Raw genomic sequence first — 16,635 nt, forward strand, 5'->3', positions numbered from 1 at the left:
TAACATTCCACCCATTATTGCCTTATCTGAATTGTATAGTGGGCTTGATTCCCCCCCCCGCCCCCCCGGCCAGGTGGGAGAATCGCCAGGGTGCCGCACAAATCGCGCCACGCCGCCCCAACCCCCGCATGCAATTTTCCCACCCCACCCCCCCGAAACCAGCGCTGCGCGATTCGCGATGGGCCGCTCGGAGAATTGGCGCAAACGGCGAGTGGCGATTTTCCAGCCCGGATGGGCCGAGCGGCCGCTACGACACGACAGGTTCCCGCCAGTGCCATCCACCCTTGGTCGCTGCTGGCGGGGACTCTGGAGGGAGGCTCCTTCACCGGGGGGGGGCCTCCGATGGGGTCTGGCCTACAATTGGGGCCCACCGATCGGCGGGCCGGCTTACCCGGGCCTACCTCCTTCCGTGCGCGGCCCCAGAACACCGGCGCCATGTTGGTGAGGGGCCGGCGCGCGTATGACGTTCCCCACACATGTGCAGGATGGCGCAGCCCCAACTGCGCATGCACAGGATTGGGTTGCCCAAACTGCGCATGCGCAAGATTTGGTTGCCCCAACAGCGCATGAATAGGTTGTGCCGGGCCCTGTTCGCGCCGTCGTGAAACCGGGCACTTGGTCCGCACCGCGGAGAATCGTACCCGTAGCACTTACCAATTCTGAACTAGCTGATTTGCTGTTCAGATATGCCTCCTTCAGCACTTTAGCATGCAGATCATCCACAATCGCAGCAGGGTGCCAAATACTAGAAAAGTGAACCATTGCTTCAAAATATCTAAACAATGAAAATAATGAATTATTAGTTTCTCATATAGAAAACATGTACAACAGGCTGAAGGACCAAGACAAGAATACCTGTGCTATACTGTCAGATGGGACACAATAGAGTCTGGGTTTTCTGTAAATTCAATACAGTATACCCATTTTATAAATACGCATGACCCTGAACTGTCTATGTAACCTTGAAATAATAGGTTACATAAAATAAGTAATGATTTTCCCATTATACGATTTTATGTTCTTATCTAACATATTTAGTTGGATAGATCTCTCCAGCCTCAGTGCCAATAATAGGATCTTGTGTTTGCCCAAGTGTGTCCCAATTTTTGGCGGGCATTGACAGGATACAGAAGTCACTTTAGGATGTTGTCACTTTTAATGTTCGCGGGAAAGCATCACTAAAACAGTGATTTTCATAGAATCCATATAGTGCAGGAGGTGGTCATTCGGCCCATCAAGTCTGCACCATCATCCAAAAGAGCACCCCACCTACACCCATGCCCTGCTTTCTCCCTGTGACCCCACCTAAACTTTTGGACACTAAGGGACAATTTAGCATGGTCAATTCACCTAAAGGTGCACATCTTTGGACTGTGGATGGAAACCGGAGCACCCAGAGGAAACCCATGCAGAAAAGGGGAGAATGCACAAACTCCACACAGACACCCAAGGTCAGAATCAAATCCGGGTCCCTGGTCCTGTGAGGCACCAGTGCTAACCATTGTGCCACTGTGTCGTGCATGGTAGATGAAGAGGCCACTACCCTATTATAAGGGAAAATTAAATTGTTCAAGAATCAGCAAATGCAAGTTGATAAAGAATCTTAATATTTAAGATACCAAATTAAGATAGTTACAACTCTGTTTTTGTTTATCATATTTCATACATGCAAAAAAACCTTGCATGTACAGATAGAGTTACAGGGAGCAAAGTTACAATAAGACAACAAATGAAAGACACTGGATAAATTTGGTGTGAACCAGAATATTTGTTAAATGGATAGGGAATTCAAATCAATGAGCTGGGAGAGGAAAACTAATTTAGTCAGCGCCTAATCTCAGTATTACACAATTGTAACAGTGGGAAAGGAGACTATTCGGCCCATCGTGTCTGCACCCACTGTCCAAAACAGCATTATGACTCAGTACCATTTTCCTGCCCCCTTGCATTTCCTCCCAAAACACTCGCTGTGTGAAAAAGTTTTTCTCACATTGCATTTGTCTCTTTTGCAAATCGCTTTAAATCTGTGCCCACTCGTTTCCAATCGCTTTACGAGCGGGAACGGTTTCTCCCCATCTACTCTGTCCAGGCCCATCGTAATTTTGCACATCTCCATTCTTCGTCTTTTCCACTTTAAAGTGAACAATCCCAACTTCTCCAATCTATCTTCAGAACTGAAGTTTCTCATCTCTGGAACCAAGACTGGTCTAAAAACAACCTTGTGTACAGTGTGGGAGGGAAAAATTATAATACTGAAATGTGCTGTCTTAACAGCTCAAAATTATGCCACTTCCATGAATACTCCCACTGGCAATGTGAGATTACACTAGCAAGACAGTATTTGCAATAGAAATGAAAATGTGGCATTAAATCATTATTTATTTTTCCTTTTAGTACTGCTTATTTCATATTGATCAAATTATAGTTAGTTTGACAAGCACCCACACAAACATGGTTGTAATTCTTTCAGAAACATGAATGGCACACTCACCTGTCAAAGGCTTCTGTCACAAGTGGAGTAAGAACAATATCCACCGCTCCCTTTACTTCTACTATGGCAGTGGTTCTGGTCTGAGAGACTGGCTGATCAAGACTCCATTGCTCAGTAACTGTGTCATCTGTATTTTCCATTGTTGTTTTTTCCAGTGGAGTGTAAGGAGTACTAGATATTTTTTAAATTAGTATGTTTCAAATCATTTAATTACTTTGTTTTAGACATTTACACAAATAATTTTGCTAAATATAGGCATTCAATAAACTAAGTATTATTTCGGATGCTATATATAATTTTTTATTGTAAACATTTTATTGAGGTATTTTTGGTTTTACAACAACAACAAAATAAACAATGTACATGAATCTATAATCATAGTGCAAAAGCCGTCTCCCTCCCTTCCAGGTCCCACCTTTATTATCCCCCTACTCTAAGCTAAACTAACCCCCCCCTTCGGCTGACGATTAATTTTCCGCAAAGAAGTCGACAAACGGTTGCCACCTCCGGGCGAACCCGAACATTGACCCTCTCATGGCGAACTTAATTTTCTCCAGACAGAGAAAGCTAGCCATGTCAGATAGCCAGGTCTCCGACTTCGGGGGCTTTGAGGCCCTCCAAGCTAGTAGTATCCATCTCCGGGCTACGAGGGAAGCAAAGGTCAGAAGGTCTGCCCTCTTTCTCCTCCTGGATTCCCGGATCTTCCAACACCCCGAAAATCGCCACCTCTGGACTCGGTGCCACCCTTGTTTTTAACATCGTGGACATGACATCTGCAAACCTCTGCCAAAATCCCCTAAGCTTCGGACATGTCCAGAACATGTGGACATGGTTCGCTGGCCCTCCTGTGCACTTTGCACACCTGTCTTCCACCCCAAAGAATCGGGCTCATCCGGGCCACTGTCATGTGAGCCCGCTGAACGACATAGAACATAGAAAAATACAGCACAGAACAGGCCCTTCGGCCCACGATGTTGTGCCGAACCTTTGTCCTAGATTAATCATAGATTATCATTGAACTTACAGTGCAGAAGGAGGCCATTCGGCCCATTGAGTCTGCACCGGCTCTTGGAAAGAGCACCCTACCCAAAATCAACACCTCCACCCAACACTAAGGGCAATTTTGGACACTAAGGGCAATTTATCATGGCCAATCCACCTAACCTGCACATCTTTGGACTGTGGGAGGAAACCGGAGCACCCGGAGGAAACCCACGCAGACATGGGGAGGATGTGCAGACTCCGCACAGACAGTGACCCAAGCCGGAATCGAACCTGGGACCCTGGAGCTGTGAAGCAATTGTGCTATCCACAATGCTACCGTGCTGCCCTTAAGAACAAATAAATCTACACTATATCATTTTACCGTAATCCATGTACCTATCCAATAGCTGCTTGAAGGTCCCTAATGTTTCCGACTCAACTACTTCCACAGGCAGTGCATTCCATGCCCCCACTACTCTCTGGGTAAAGAACCTACCTCTGACATCCCCCCTATATCTTCCACCATTCACCTTAAATTTATGTCCCCTTGTAATGGTTTGTTCCACCTGGGGAAAAAGTCTCTGACTGTCTACTCTATCTATTCCCTGATCATCTTATAAACCTCTATCAAGTCGCCCCTCAGCCTTCTCCGTTCTAATGAGAAAAGGCCTAGCACCGTCAACCTTTCCTCGTAAGACCTACTCTCCATTCCAGGCAACATCCTGGTAAATCTCCTTTGCACCTTTTCCAAAGCTTCCACATCCTTCCTAAAATGAGGCAACCAGAACTGTACACAGTACTCCAAATGTGGCCTCACCAAAGTTTTGTACAGCTGCATCATCACCTCACGGCTCTTAAATTCAATCCCTCTGTTAATGAACGCTAGCACACCATAGGCCTTCTTCACAGCTCTATCCACTTGAGTGGTAACTTTCAAAGATGTATGAACATAGACCCAAAGATCTCTCTGCTCCTCCACATTGCCAAGAACTCTACCGTTAACCCTGTATTCCGCATTCATATTTGTTCTTCCAAAATGGACAACCTCCCACTTTTCAGGGTTAAACTCCATCTGCCACTTCTCAGCCCAGCTCTGCATCCTATCTATGTCTCTTTGCAGCCGACAACAGCCCTCCTCACTATCCACAACTCCACCAATCTTCATATCGTTTGCAAATTTACTGACCCACCCTTCAACTCCCTCATCCAAATCATTAATGAAAATCACAAACAGCAGAGGACCCAGAACTGATCCCTGCAGTACGCCACTGGTAACTGGGATTCAGGCTGAATATTTGCCATCCACCACCACTCTCTGACTTCAATCGGTTAGCCAGTTTGTTATCCAACTGGCCACATTTCCCACTATCCCATGCCTCCTTACTTTCTGCAGAAGCCTACCATGGGGAATGCCTTCGTAAAATCCACGTACACTACATCCACTACTTTACCTTCATCCACATGCTTGGTCACCTCCTCAAAGAATTCAATAAGACTTGTAAGGCAAGACCTACCCCTCACAAATCCGTGCTGACTATCCCTAATCAAGCAGTGTCTTTCCAGATGCTCAGAAATCCGATCCTTCAGTACCCTTTCCATGACTTTGCCTACCACCGAAGTAAGACTAACTGGCCTGTAATTCCCAGGGTTATCCCTTGTCCCTTTTTTGAACAGGGGCACGACATTCGCCACTCACAAATCCCCTGGTACCACCCCTGTTACCACCCCTGTTGACAGTGAGGACGAAAAGATCATTGCCAACGGCTCTGCAATTTCATCTCTTGCTTCCCATAGAATCCTTGGATATATCCCGTCAGGCCCAGGGGACTTGGCAATCCTCACGTTTTTCAAAATGCCCAACACATCTTCCTTCCTTACAAGTATTTCCTCGAGCTTACCAGTCTGTTTCACACTGTACTCTCCAACAATATGGCCCCTCTCATTTGTAAATACAGAAGAAAAGTACTCGTTCAAGACCTCTCCTATCTCTTCAGACTCAATACACAATCTCCCGCTACTGTCCTTGATCGGACCTACCCTCGCTCTAGTCATTCTCATATTTCTCACATGTGTGCAAAAGGCCTTGGGGTTTTCCTTGATCCTACCTGCCAAAGATTGTTCATGCCCTCTCTTAGTTCTCCTAATCCCTTTCTTCAGTTCCCTCCTGGCTATCTTGTATCCCTCCAACGCCATGTCTGAACCTTGTTTCCTCAGCCTTACATAAGTCTCCTTTTTCCTCTTAACAAGACATTCAACCTCTCTTGTCAACCATGGTTCCCTCACTCGACCATCTCTTCCCTGCCTGACAGGGACATACATATCAAGGACACGTAGTACCTGTTCCTTGAACAAGTTCCACATTTCACTTGTGTCCTTCCCTGCCAGCCTATGTTCCCAACTTATGCACTTCAATTCTTGTCTGACAACATCGTATTTACCCTTCCCCCAATTGTAAACCTTGCCCTGTTGCACGCACCTATCCCTCTCCATTACTAAAGTGAAAGTCACAGAATTGTGGTCACTATCTCCAAAATGCTCCCCCACTAACAAATCTATCACTTGCCCTGGTTCATTACCAAGTACTAAATCCAATATTGCCCCTCCTCTGGTCGGACAATCTACATACTGTGTTCGAAAAGCTTCCTGGACACACTGCACAAACACCACCCCATCCAAACTATTTGATCTAAAGAGTTTCCACTCAATGTTTGGGAAGTTAAAGTCACCCATGACTGCTGCCCTGTGACTTCTGCACCTTTCCAAGATCTGTTTCCCAATCTGTTCCTCCACATCTCTGCTACTATTGGGGGGCCTATAGAAAACTCCTAACAAGGTGACTGCTCCTTTCCTATTTCTGACTTCAACCCATACTACCTCAGTAGGCTGATACTCCTCGAACTGCCTTTCTGCAGCTGTTATACTGTCTCGAATTAACAATGCCACCCCCCACCTCTTTTACCACCCTCCCTAATCTTATTGAAACATCTATAACCAGGGACCTCAAACAACCATTTCTGCCCCTCTTCTATCCAAGGTTCCGTGATGGCCACCACATCGTAGTCCCAAGTATCGATCCATGCCTTACGTTCACCCACCTTATTCCTGATGCATCTTGCGTTGAAGTATACACACTTCAACCCATCTCCATGCCTGCAAGTACTCTCCTTTGTCAGTGTTCCCTTCCCCACTGCCTCATTACACGCTTTGGCGTCCTGAATATCAGCTACCTTAGTTGCTGGACTACAAATCCGGTTCCCATTCCCCTGCCAAATTAGTTTAAACCCTTCCGAAGAGTACTAGAAAACCTCCCTCCCAGGATATTGGTGCCCCTCTGGTTCAGATGCAACCCGTCCTGCTTGTACAGGTCCCACCTTCCCCAGAATGCACTCCAATTATCCAAATACCTGAAGCCCTCCCTCCTACACCATTCCTGCAGCCATGTGTTCAGCTGCACTCTCTCCCTATTCCTAGCCTCGCTATCACGTGGCACCGGCAACAAACCTGAGATGACAACTCTGTCTGTCCTGGCTTTTAACTTCCAACCTAACTCCCTAAACTTGTTTATTACCTCCACACCCCTTTTCCTACCTACGTCGTTGGTACCAATGTGCACCACGACTTCTGGCTGCTCCCCCTCCCCCTTCAGGATCCTGAAGACACGACCCGAGACATCCCTGGCCCTGGCACCCGGGAGGCAACATACCTTCCGGGAGTCTCGCTCGCGACCACAGAATCTCCTATCTATTCCCCTAACCATTGAATCTACTACAACTATTGCTTTTCTGTTCTCCCCCCTTCCCTTCTGAGCCCCAGAGCCAGACTCAGTGGCAGAGGCCTGGCCGCTAGGGCCTTCCCCCGGTAGGTCATCCCCCACCCCCAACAGCATCCAAAACGGTATACTTGTTTTGAAGGGGAACGGTCACGAGGGATCCCTGCACTGTCTGCCTGTTTGTTTGTTTTTCCCTGACTGTAACCGAGCTATTCTTGTCCTGTACCTCGGGTGTGGTTACCTCCCTGTAACTCTTCTCTATCACCCCCTCTGCCTCCCGGATGATCCGAAGTTCATCCAGCTTCAGCTCCAGTTCCCTAACACGGTCTTTGAGGAGCTGGAGTTAGATGCACTTCCCGCAGGTATAGTCAGCGGGGACACCAGTGGTATCCCTCACCACCCACATCCTACAGGAGGAGCATGCAACTGGCCTAGCCTCCATCCCCTCTTATCTTACAGAATATAGCTGCCCTGTGGACCAACTGGATCTCCGCCCTCCGACTCTGCTCCCAGTCAGCTGCACTCTCTGTAAACTCCTGGCTCCCTTCTTGCTCTTTGCGGAAATGTAGGAAACAAAATGAAAGGAGCACCTTACTCCCTCCTCACCTAACTCCCTCAGTCACCAAACTCTCACTACAGCACTCAAATGCACCAAATTCAGCACTCCCTCAGTCACCAAACTCTCACTACAGCACTCAAATGCACCAAATTCAGCACTCCCTCAGTCACCAAACTCTCACTATAGCACTCAAATGCACCAAATTCAGCAATCAGTGCAAACAAAGTCTGCACTGTAGGGGATCACTTTTATACTGTGAATATAGCCTCTGAAAACTGGCCTAATCCAATTAACTAATTAACAAGCTCCAGCTGCAAGTGCCTACAAGTAGAAGCTTTGTTTAAAGCGGATTGAAAAATTCACCTTCTTCTAAACCAAACAGCAACTTTTAAGTTAATTAACTAAATAAAAGAAAAACTAGACTTTAGATAAAAATGAAGCCTTATACTCCCTCAGTCACCAAACTCTTACTATAGCACTCAAATGCACCAAATTCAGCACTCAGTGCAAACAACGACCTTGAATTGTATCATGCTGAGCCTGGCACATGTTGTGGACGCGTCGACTCTACTCAACGCGTCCGCCCATAGACCATCCTCTATCTCTCCTCCCAGCTCCTCCTCCCACTTGCACTTCAACTCCTCAGTCTGCGTCTCCTCTGACCCCATAAGTTCCTTGTAAATGAGAGAGACGCTCCCTTCTCCTACCCACTCTCTGGAAACTACCGTCCTGAATCCCCCTAGGTGGTAGGAGCGGGAAGGTTGAAACCTGTCTACGTAGGAGGTCCTGCACTTGCAGGTACATGAATTTGTTTCCCCTCGCCAATCCAAACTTCTCCTCCAGCGCCCTCAAACTCGGAAAGCTCCCATCTATAAACATATCCCCCATCCTCTCAATCCCTGCTCTCCGCCATCTCCGGAACCCCCCACCCATACTTCCCGGGGCAAACCGGTGATTGTTACAGACTGGAGACCAAACCAACGCTCCATCTGCTCCCACATGCCTCCTCCATTGCCACCACCACAGGGCTGGTGGAGTACCGTGCCGGCGGGAACGGCAGAGGCGCAGTTAGCAATGCCCCCAAACTGGCGCCCTTGCATGAAGTCGCCTCCATACGCTCCCATGCTGACCCTCCTCCCACCATCCACTTCCTGATCATGGCTATATTCGCCACCCAGTAATAGTTACTAAAATTTGGCAGCGCCAGCCCGCCCTCTCAACGACTCCGCTCAAACATTACCTTCCTTACTCGCGGGTTCTTGCCCGCCCAAACAAAGCCGGTGATCACTTTATTGACCCGTTTAAAAAAGGACCGCGGAATAAAGATGGGGAGACACTGAAATACAAACAGGAATCTCGGGAGGACTGTCATCTTCACCGTCTGCAACCCCCCCAGCTAGTGAAAATCGTCCTTCATTTGGCCTACGAGTCGGACCAGATTTAATTCATGCAGTCGGTCCCATTCCCGCGCCACTTGGATGTCTAGATACCTAAAGCTTACCCCTACTAATCTAAACGGCAGCTCCCCCAATCGCCTCTCCTGTCCCCCCGCCTGAACCTCAAACATCTCACTTTTCCCCATATTTTGCTTATACCCTGAAAACCGGCCAAATTCCCCTAGAATTCTCATGATTTCTTCCATCCCCTCTATTGGGTCCGATACGTACAGAAGCAGGTCGTCTGCATAAAGCGAGTCTCTGTGCTCTACCCCCCCCCCCCCCCCCCCCCCCCCCCCGGACCAGCCCCTTGAAACTCTCAGAGCAATTACCAGCGGCTCTATAGCTAGGCGCAAACAACAGTGGGGAGAGGGGGCATCCCTGTCTCATCCTCCGGTGCAGTCTAAAATAGTCTGATGTTTTCGCCCGTACGCTCGCAACACGAGCCTGATACAGCAACCTGGCCCAGTCAATAAAGCCCCGCCCAAATCCGAACCGTCCCAGTACCTCCCACAGATATTCCCATTCTACTCGATCAAAGGCCTTCTCTGCGTCAATTGCGACCACTACCTCCACCTCCCTACCTTCCGGGGGCATCATGATCACGTTTAATAGCCTTCTTATATTGGCCACTAACTGCCTACCCTTAACTGGTCCTCCCCAATAACGTCCAGAACACAATCCTCAATCCTGGAGGACAAAATTTTGGCCAGCGATTTGGCATCCACATTCAACAAGGATATTGGCCTGTAGGACCCACACAGCTCCGGTTCTTGTCCCGCTTAAGGATCAGCAAAATCGTTGCCTGTGACATCGTCGGGGGCAGCACCCCTCTCTCCCTTGCCTCATTGAACATCCTCATCAACAACGGTCCCAATATCCCAGAGAACCTTTTATAGAACTCCACTGGGTACCCGTCTGGCCCGGGGGCTTTACCCGACTGCATGGCCTTCAGACTCTCCACTATCTCTTCCAACCCGATCGGGGCCCCCAGCCCTTCTACCAGGGAAGTTCAGCCCCCCTAAAAAGTGCCTCATCTTCTCCGGCCCCGTTGGGGGTTCCGGCCCATACAGCCTACTGTAAAAATCCTTAAACGCCTTATTTACCCCTGCTGAATCTCCAACCAGGTTCCCATCATTTACTTTCCCTATCTCCCTGGCTGCCTCCCTCTTTGATGCTATATATAATTAATGAACAAACTTCCTCGCATTATAGTTAAACTGACAAAAAGGAGTATCAATATTTGTAGAGGCCCATGATACAAATATTTGCAAATGCTTCCATAGAAAATGTGATTTACTTTGTAAGTATTATTCAAAATGTAATGTTGACAGGCAATAGACAAGGGATAAATACCTTGAATTTGATCCCATTAGTTGAGCACCTCGGTCAAGTAATGCACTTGCTGCAAGACCTTGTTTAATCACCTAAAAGTAAATTAACCCAGAACAATTAATATCTTTCAGGTACAACTTACAACAGTTTTTACATGGCCAACACATATCATGTATGCTTCAATTATTTTGCTTTTGTGATTAGATCCAATGGGCAAGATACTCCGTTTGGGAGACTAAGTTCTCCCACTGGAATAGAATCACTCCTAGTCAGCACTGGTGCTAGAAGCGACGCCCAGGAGCGATTCCCTCTTCTTTGGCATGCAAATTTATGCATGGCGAGAGCTCATGGGATTTGGTCGGAATCCCAGTATCAGGCCCACATTTTGAAAATCTTTTTATTGGCTTTTCTCATATTTATAAACAGTTGTTGCTTATTTACATTACATTTTCTTGCCCGCGCTAATTTGCTTTATTTTACAGAGGTTTGTTTTGTCCTTCATTTAACTAATTGTATGTACATTTTGTTGCCCTCTGGATTGGTCTGTTACATCCCCCCCCCCTCCCCCCCCCCCCCCCCCGCCCCGCCATTGGTTTCAGCACCCGTCCTCTTCTCTTGTGGTTTCCCCATTCCCCATTTCCCCCCCCCCCCCCCCCCCCTCCCCCGGTTGCACAGTCCTTTGGTTCCTCATCTTTTTTTCCTGGCTTACTCCTCATTGCTGGCCTCAAACAGGTTTTGGAACAGGCCGACGAACTGCCCCCAAGTATCCAGGAAGCCTTCCTCTGACCCTCGGATGGCGTACTTAATCTTCTCCAGGTGGAGAAATTCCGAGAGGTCAGGGAGCCAGTCTGCAGCTTTGGGTGATGCTGCCGATCGCCAGCCGAGCAGGATTTTCCGTCATGCGATTAGGGAAGCGAAAGCAAGGGCGTTAGCCCCCTTTCCTATGTGTAGCTCTGGCTGCTCCAATACCCCGAAGATTGCCACTATTGGGCACGGCTTCACCCTCACCCCCACAACCTTGGACATTGCCTCGGAGAAGGCTGTCCAGAAGCCAGCAAGCTTGGGGCAAGCCCAAAACATGTGGGTGTGGTTCAGGCCCACATTTTGAATGGTCAGCCCAATAGAGAGGTCTGGCAGCTGGAACCTCCCACCCACAAAGCAAATCCTGCACCCTACTCTCTTTCCCCCCCCACCACAACTGACAAATAGGGCTATCCTCCTCTCCATCACCATGAGAATTATGGGAATTACAGGTCTCTGCCCCCTCCCCACCACCACCAAAAGCATGCACGCATGATGGTGACCCAAACCACCCATCACCCTATGAGACCTCCCAGCTATGATTGACAGCTCCTGACCACATCAAAAGAAGTTAAGTGCTTTCTGCTGACAAAATGAGGAAGTGATAGCAGTTATCTCCAAGATGCTTATAATCATTTTGGTTAGCTTCAAAGGAGGGTACTTGAGTTGCAATCAACCGTGAAGGGTAATGAAAGTAAACATTTCAGACACTTGGCTGTGTGGAAGCTATGACCCTGTCAATTACAGCCTACTAAAAACTATTTCTCTTTGAAAGCGAATAGAAGCCTCCCAGATCAAAGGATCTGAGGAGGTCTAATGCCATGTTATGTGTTTTGGCTTTCTATGAAGCCTAGGATACCTGTAACAGCTGCTGCTTTCAACACTTGTATGTCTGAGGTTGCAGGTGGATGGACTGGTAAGAAAAAAAGAAGTGGGGCTGAATTCTCCGCCTTCGGGATTCTCCATTTTGCCGGCAGCCCGGGGGTTTCCCGATGGTTTTGGGCTGCCCCATAATGGGAAACACCATTGACCAGCTGAGAAATGGAGAATCTCGATGGCATGGCACACCAGAAATCCAGCCCGTGATTTTGCAGTGTTTCTGCCTGGACTGCTCTTTAGCTTCCAGGCAGGGGTGACTGTTAGGAGGGTCTCTGATATACAGGGGGAGGCAGGGAGGGTGCGGGGGGTTACTCTGATTCGGGGGTGGGTGACTGATGGGAGAGGACGGGTCTCTGTTAAGAGGGGGTAGATCTCTGTTAAGAGGGGGGTTCTCTGATACCGGGGGGGGGGGGTCTCTGATACCGGGGGGGGGGTCTCTGATACCGGGGGGGGGGGGGGTCTCTGATACCGGGGGGGGGGGGTTCTCTGATACCGGGAGGGGTTCTCTGATACCGGAGGGGTCTCTGATACCAGGGGGGGGGGGGGGGGGGTCTCTGATACCGGGGGGGGGGGGTCTCTGATACCGGGGAGGCGGTCTCTGATACCGGGGGGGGGGGGGTGGTCTCTGATACCCGGGGGGGGGGGGGGGTCTCTGATACCGGGGGGGGGGGGGGGGGTCTCTGATACCAGGGTGGGAGTTCTGATACCGGGGTGGGGGTCTCTGATACCAGGGGGGGGGGTCTCTGATACCGGGGGGGGGGGGTCTCTGATACCGGGGGGGGGGGGGGGGGGAGAGTCTCTGATACGGGGGGGGGGGGGGTTCTGATACCGGGGGGGGGGGGTCTCTGATACGGGGGGGGGGGGGGGTTCTGATACCGGGTGGGGTCTCTGATACCGGTGGGCCGGGGGATAGGTCTCTGATACTGGGGGGAGGCAGGTCTCTGATACCAGGGAGGGTGGGCGGGTCTCTGATACCAGGGAGTGGGCCCGTTAAATGGATGCAAATGGGTCATTAAGACCCTTTGCATTCACTTACATCCTCCCATGGCACGGTGTCATGAACCTTGATGCTGGCTCCAGCAGGGCGTTGGGAGCATCACGTTCGGGTGCTGATCCCCCAAAACCGATTCTCGGTCCCATCGGGAAACACACTTTGGGCATTGTGGGACAGAGAATCCAGCCCTATGTCTTTTTTTAGGAGATTGGGGAGATAAGAACAAAGAACAAAGAAAAGTACAGCACAGGAACAGGCCCTTCGGCCCTCCAAGCCCGTGCCGACCATGCTGCCTGACTAAACTACATTCTTCTACACTTCCTGGGTCCGTATCCCTCTATTCCGGTCCGTATCCCTCTATTCCCATCCTATTCATGTATGTGTCAAGATGCCCCTTAAATGTCACTATCGTCCCTGCTTCCACCACCTCCTCCGGTAGTGAGTTCCAGGCACCCACTACCCTCTGTGTAAAAGACTTGCGTCGTACATCTACTCTAAACCTTGCCCCTCGCACCTTAAACCTATGCCCCCTAGTAATTGACCCCTCTACCCTGGGAAAAGCCTCTCACAGAATTCTCCCACACTTCGAATTTTTGATTGCTGAAATCAATAACCACCAAGACATGACAGGCCAAATGGTTTCCTCCTCTGTTGTCCTCATGTAGCGAAGCTAAGGATATACTAAAAAGATATGCAGACTGTGCTGCGAAATAGTAGTAAGCTAGGTGGTTTGGAGAGTTTAAAAAACAGAAATGGGTGCCCAAAAGATTGTTTAAAAAAGGAAGAAAACAATGAGAGGAAACTAGCCAGGAATCTAAAAACCATAGTGTAAGAGCTTGTCCAAATATATAAGGAGGAGTGCAACTAAAATAAAACTTGCTTCCTCAGAGCGTGAGACAGGAGAAATCACCATAGGGAATGAAGAGTTGTAAGAGACATTGAACAAATATTCCACATCTGTCTTAGCATAGAAGACACAAAGTACATCCAGAAATTGAGGGTAACCAAGAGGCCAACATGAGTAACCAAGAGGCCAACATGTGTATGCTCCGAACTGGGACGATGCAGGGTTCATGAAGCGGATGTTGAGTAGGATTCCGGATCTGGAGTCATGCAGTTTGGTAATGGGGGGGACTTTAACACGGTCCTGGACCCGGCACTGGATTGGTCTAGGTCGAGATCGGGTAAGAGGTCGGCAGCGACCAAGGTCCTGAGGGGGTTCATGGACCAGATGGGGGGGGGGGGGGGGGGGAGTGGATCCGTGGAGATTTGCCAGGCCAAAGGCGAAGGAGTTTTTCTTCTTCTCCCATGTGCACAAGGCGTACTCGCGGATTGATTTTTTTCATGGTAAGCAGGGCGCTAATCCCGAGAGTGGAGGGGGTGGGGTATTCAGCCATTGCGATCTCGGACCATGCCCCGCACTGGGTGGAGTTGGGGCTGGGGGAGGAGTGAGGCCAACGTCCTCTGTGGAGAATGGACATGGAACTATTGGCGGATGAGGAGGTCTGTGGCCGGGTCCGGGGGTGTATCCAAAGCTATGTGGAGACCAATGATAATGGGGAGGTTTCGGTGAGTGTGATCTGGGAGGCGCTGAAGGCAGTTGTCAGAGGGGAGCTAATTTCAATCAGGGCCCACAGAGAGAAGAGGGATAGGATGGAGAGGGAGAGATTGGTGGGGGAGATACTTAGGGTGAACAGGATGTATGCAGAATCCACTGAGAAGGGGTTGTTAAAAGAGCGCCGGAGTAGGCAGGCGGAGTTTGACTTGCTTACCATGGGCTGAGGCTCAGTTGAGGAAGGTACAGGGAGCTGTGGACGAGTATGGGGAGAAGGCAAGTAGGATGCTGGCGCAACAGCTGCGGGAGAGGCGGCCAGGGAGTTGGGGGGGATTAGAGATAGGGGGGGGTAACACGGCGCTGAGCTCGGCTAGGATTAACGAGGTCTTCAAGGACTTTTATGGCCAATTGTACGAGTCAGAAGTGGTAGCGGCAATGGACGCAGAGAAAACCTTTGACCGAGTGGAGTGGGAGTACCTGTGGGAGGTGTTAGGCAGATTTGGGTTTGGAAAGGAATTTATAGGGTGGGTCAAATTGTTGTATCAGGCCCCGGTAGCGAGTATGTCGACGAATCGGCTGCGGTCGGGGTACTTTAGATTACATCGAGGAATGAGGCAGGGGTGCCCCCCAGTCCCTCTGCTGTTTGCCCTGGTGATCGAGCCGCTGGCCATTGCATTGAGGGAGTCCAGAAACAGAGGGGGTTGGTTCGGGGGGGGGGGGGGCATCGTGTTTCACTGTATGCGGATGACCTGCTCCTGTACATTGCGGATCCAGTGGAGGGGATAGGGGAGGTCATGCAGATTCTTAGGGATTTTGGAGACTTTTCAGGGTATAAGCTGAATGTTAGAAAAAGCGAGCTTTTTGTGATACATGCGAGGGGCCAGGAAAAGAGACTGGGAGAGCTACCGCTTAAGATGGATCAGATGGAGGAGGACATTAAGAGGTTGGACATGCTGCCGCTTTCCCTGGTGGGCAGAGTGCAGTAAAGATGACGGTCCTCCCCAGGTTCTTGTTCGTCTTCCAGTGCCTTCCCATTCTCATCCCCAAGTACTTTTTCAAGTGGGTAAATAGGATTATTACGGGATTTGTGTGGGAAAACAGGACCCCGCGTGTTAAAAGACTGTTCTTGGAGCGCAGTGGGGGGGGGGGGGGGGGGGGGGGGGCGCGGCGGCTGCCAAACTTTTGCAGCTATTACTGGGCAGCGAAAATATCCATGATTCGGAAATGGGTAATGGAGGGAGAGGGGGCGGCGTGGAGGCGGTTGGAGGCGGCGTCTTGTAAAGATACTAGCTTGGGGGCACTGATAACGGCACCGTTGCCGCTTCCGCCGACGTGGTATACCACGAGCCCAGTGGTGGCGGCGACATTGAGGGTTTGGGGGCAGGGGAGACGGCACGGGGGGAGGCAAGGGCTTCAGTCTGGGCCCCGATACGGAACAATCACAGGTTTGTTCCCGGTAGAATAGACGGGGGTTTCTAAGTTGGCACAGGGCGGGTATCAAAAGGATGGGGGACTTGTTCATTGATGGGACTTTTGCTAGTCTGAGGCGCTGGAGGAGAAATTTGGGCTACCCCCAGGGAATACCTTTAGGTACAGGCAGGTTCGGGCGTTCGTGAAAAAGCAGGTGGGGGAATTCCCGCTGCTGCCTGCCCGGAGGGTACAGGACAGGGTGGTCTCGGGCATGTGGGTGGGGGATGGCAAGATATCGGAAATATATCAGGAGCTGCAGGAGACGGAGGAGACCTCGGTGGAGGAGCTGAAGGGCAATTGGGAGGAGGAGCTGGATGAGGGCCTGTGGGCTGATGCCCTGGGCAGGGTCAATTCCTCCTCAT

The 16,635-nt window shown here is 49.9% G+C and overlaps 1 protein-coding gene across 10 annotated transcripts in view; it reads right to left on the reverse strand.

Moving 5' to 3' along the window:
- Window positions 1-16,635, reverse strand: part of kiaa1109 (KIAA1109 ortholog) — a 626,997-nt gene that overhangs the window by 320,838 nt on the left and 289,524 nt on the right. For all 10 annotated transcript variants that reach the window (XM_072495716.1, XM_072495713.1, XM_072495719.1 and 7 more), the window contains exons 30-32: window positions 10,596-10,666; window positions 2,492-2,662; window positions 655-775 (exon numbers count right to left, since the gene is read on the reverse strand). In XM_072495716.1, coding sequence (XP_072351817.1) covers window positions 655-775; window positions 2,492-2,662; window positions 10,596-10,666 — 363 coding nt within the window. The remainder of the gene's footprint in view (window positions 1-654; window positions 776-2,491; window positions 2,663-10,595; window positions 10,667-16,635) is intronic.

This window comes from Scyliorhinus torazame, chromosome 3 (assembly GCF_047496885.1).
Source record: "Scyliorhinus torazame isolate Kashiwa2021f chromosome 3, sScyTor2.1, whole genome shotgun sequence".
NCBI classification, from domain to species: domain Eukaryota; kingdom Metazoa; phylum Chordata; class Chondrichthyes; order Carcharhiniformes; family Scyliorhinidae; genus Scyliorhinus; species Scyliorhinus torazame.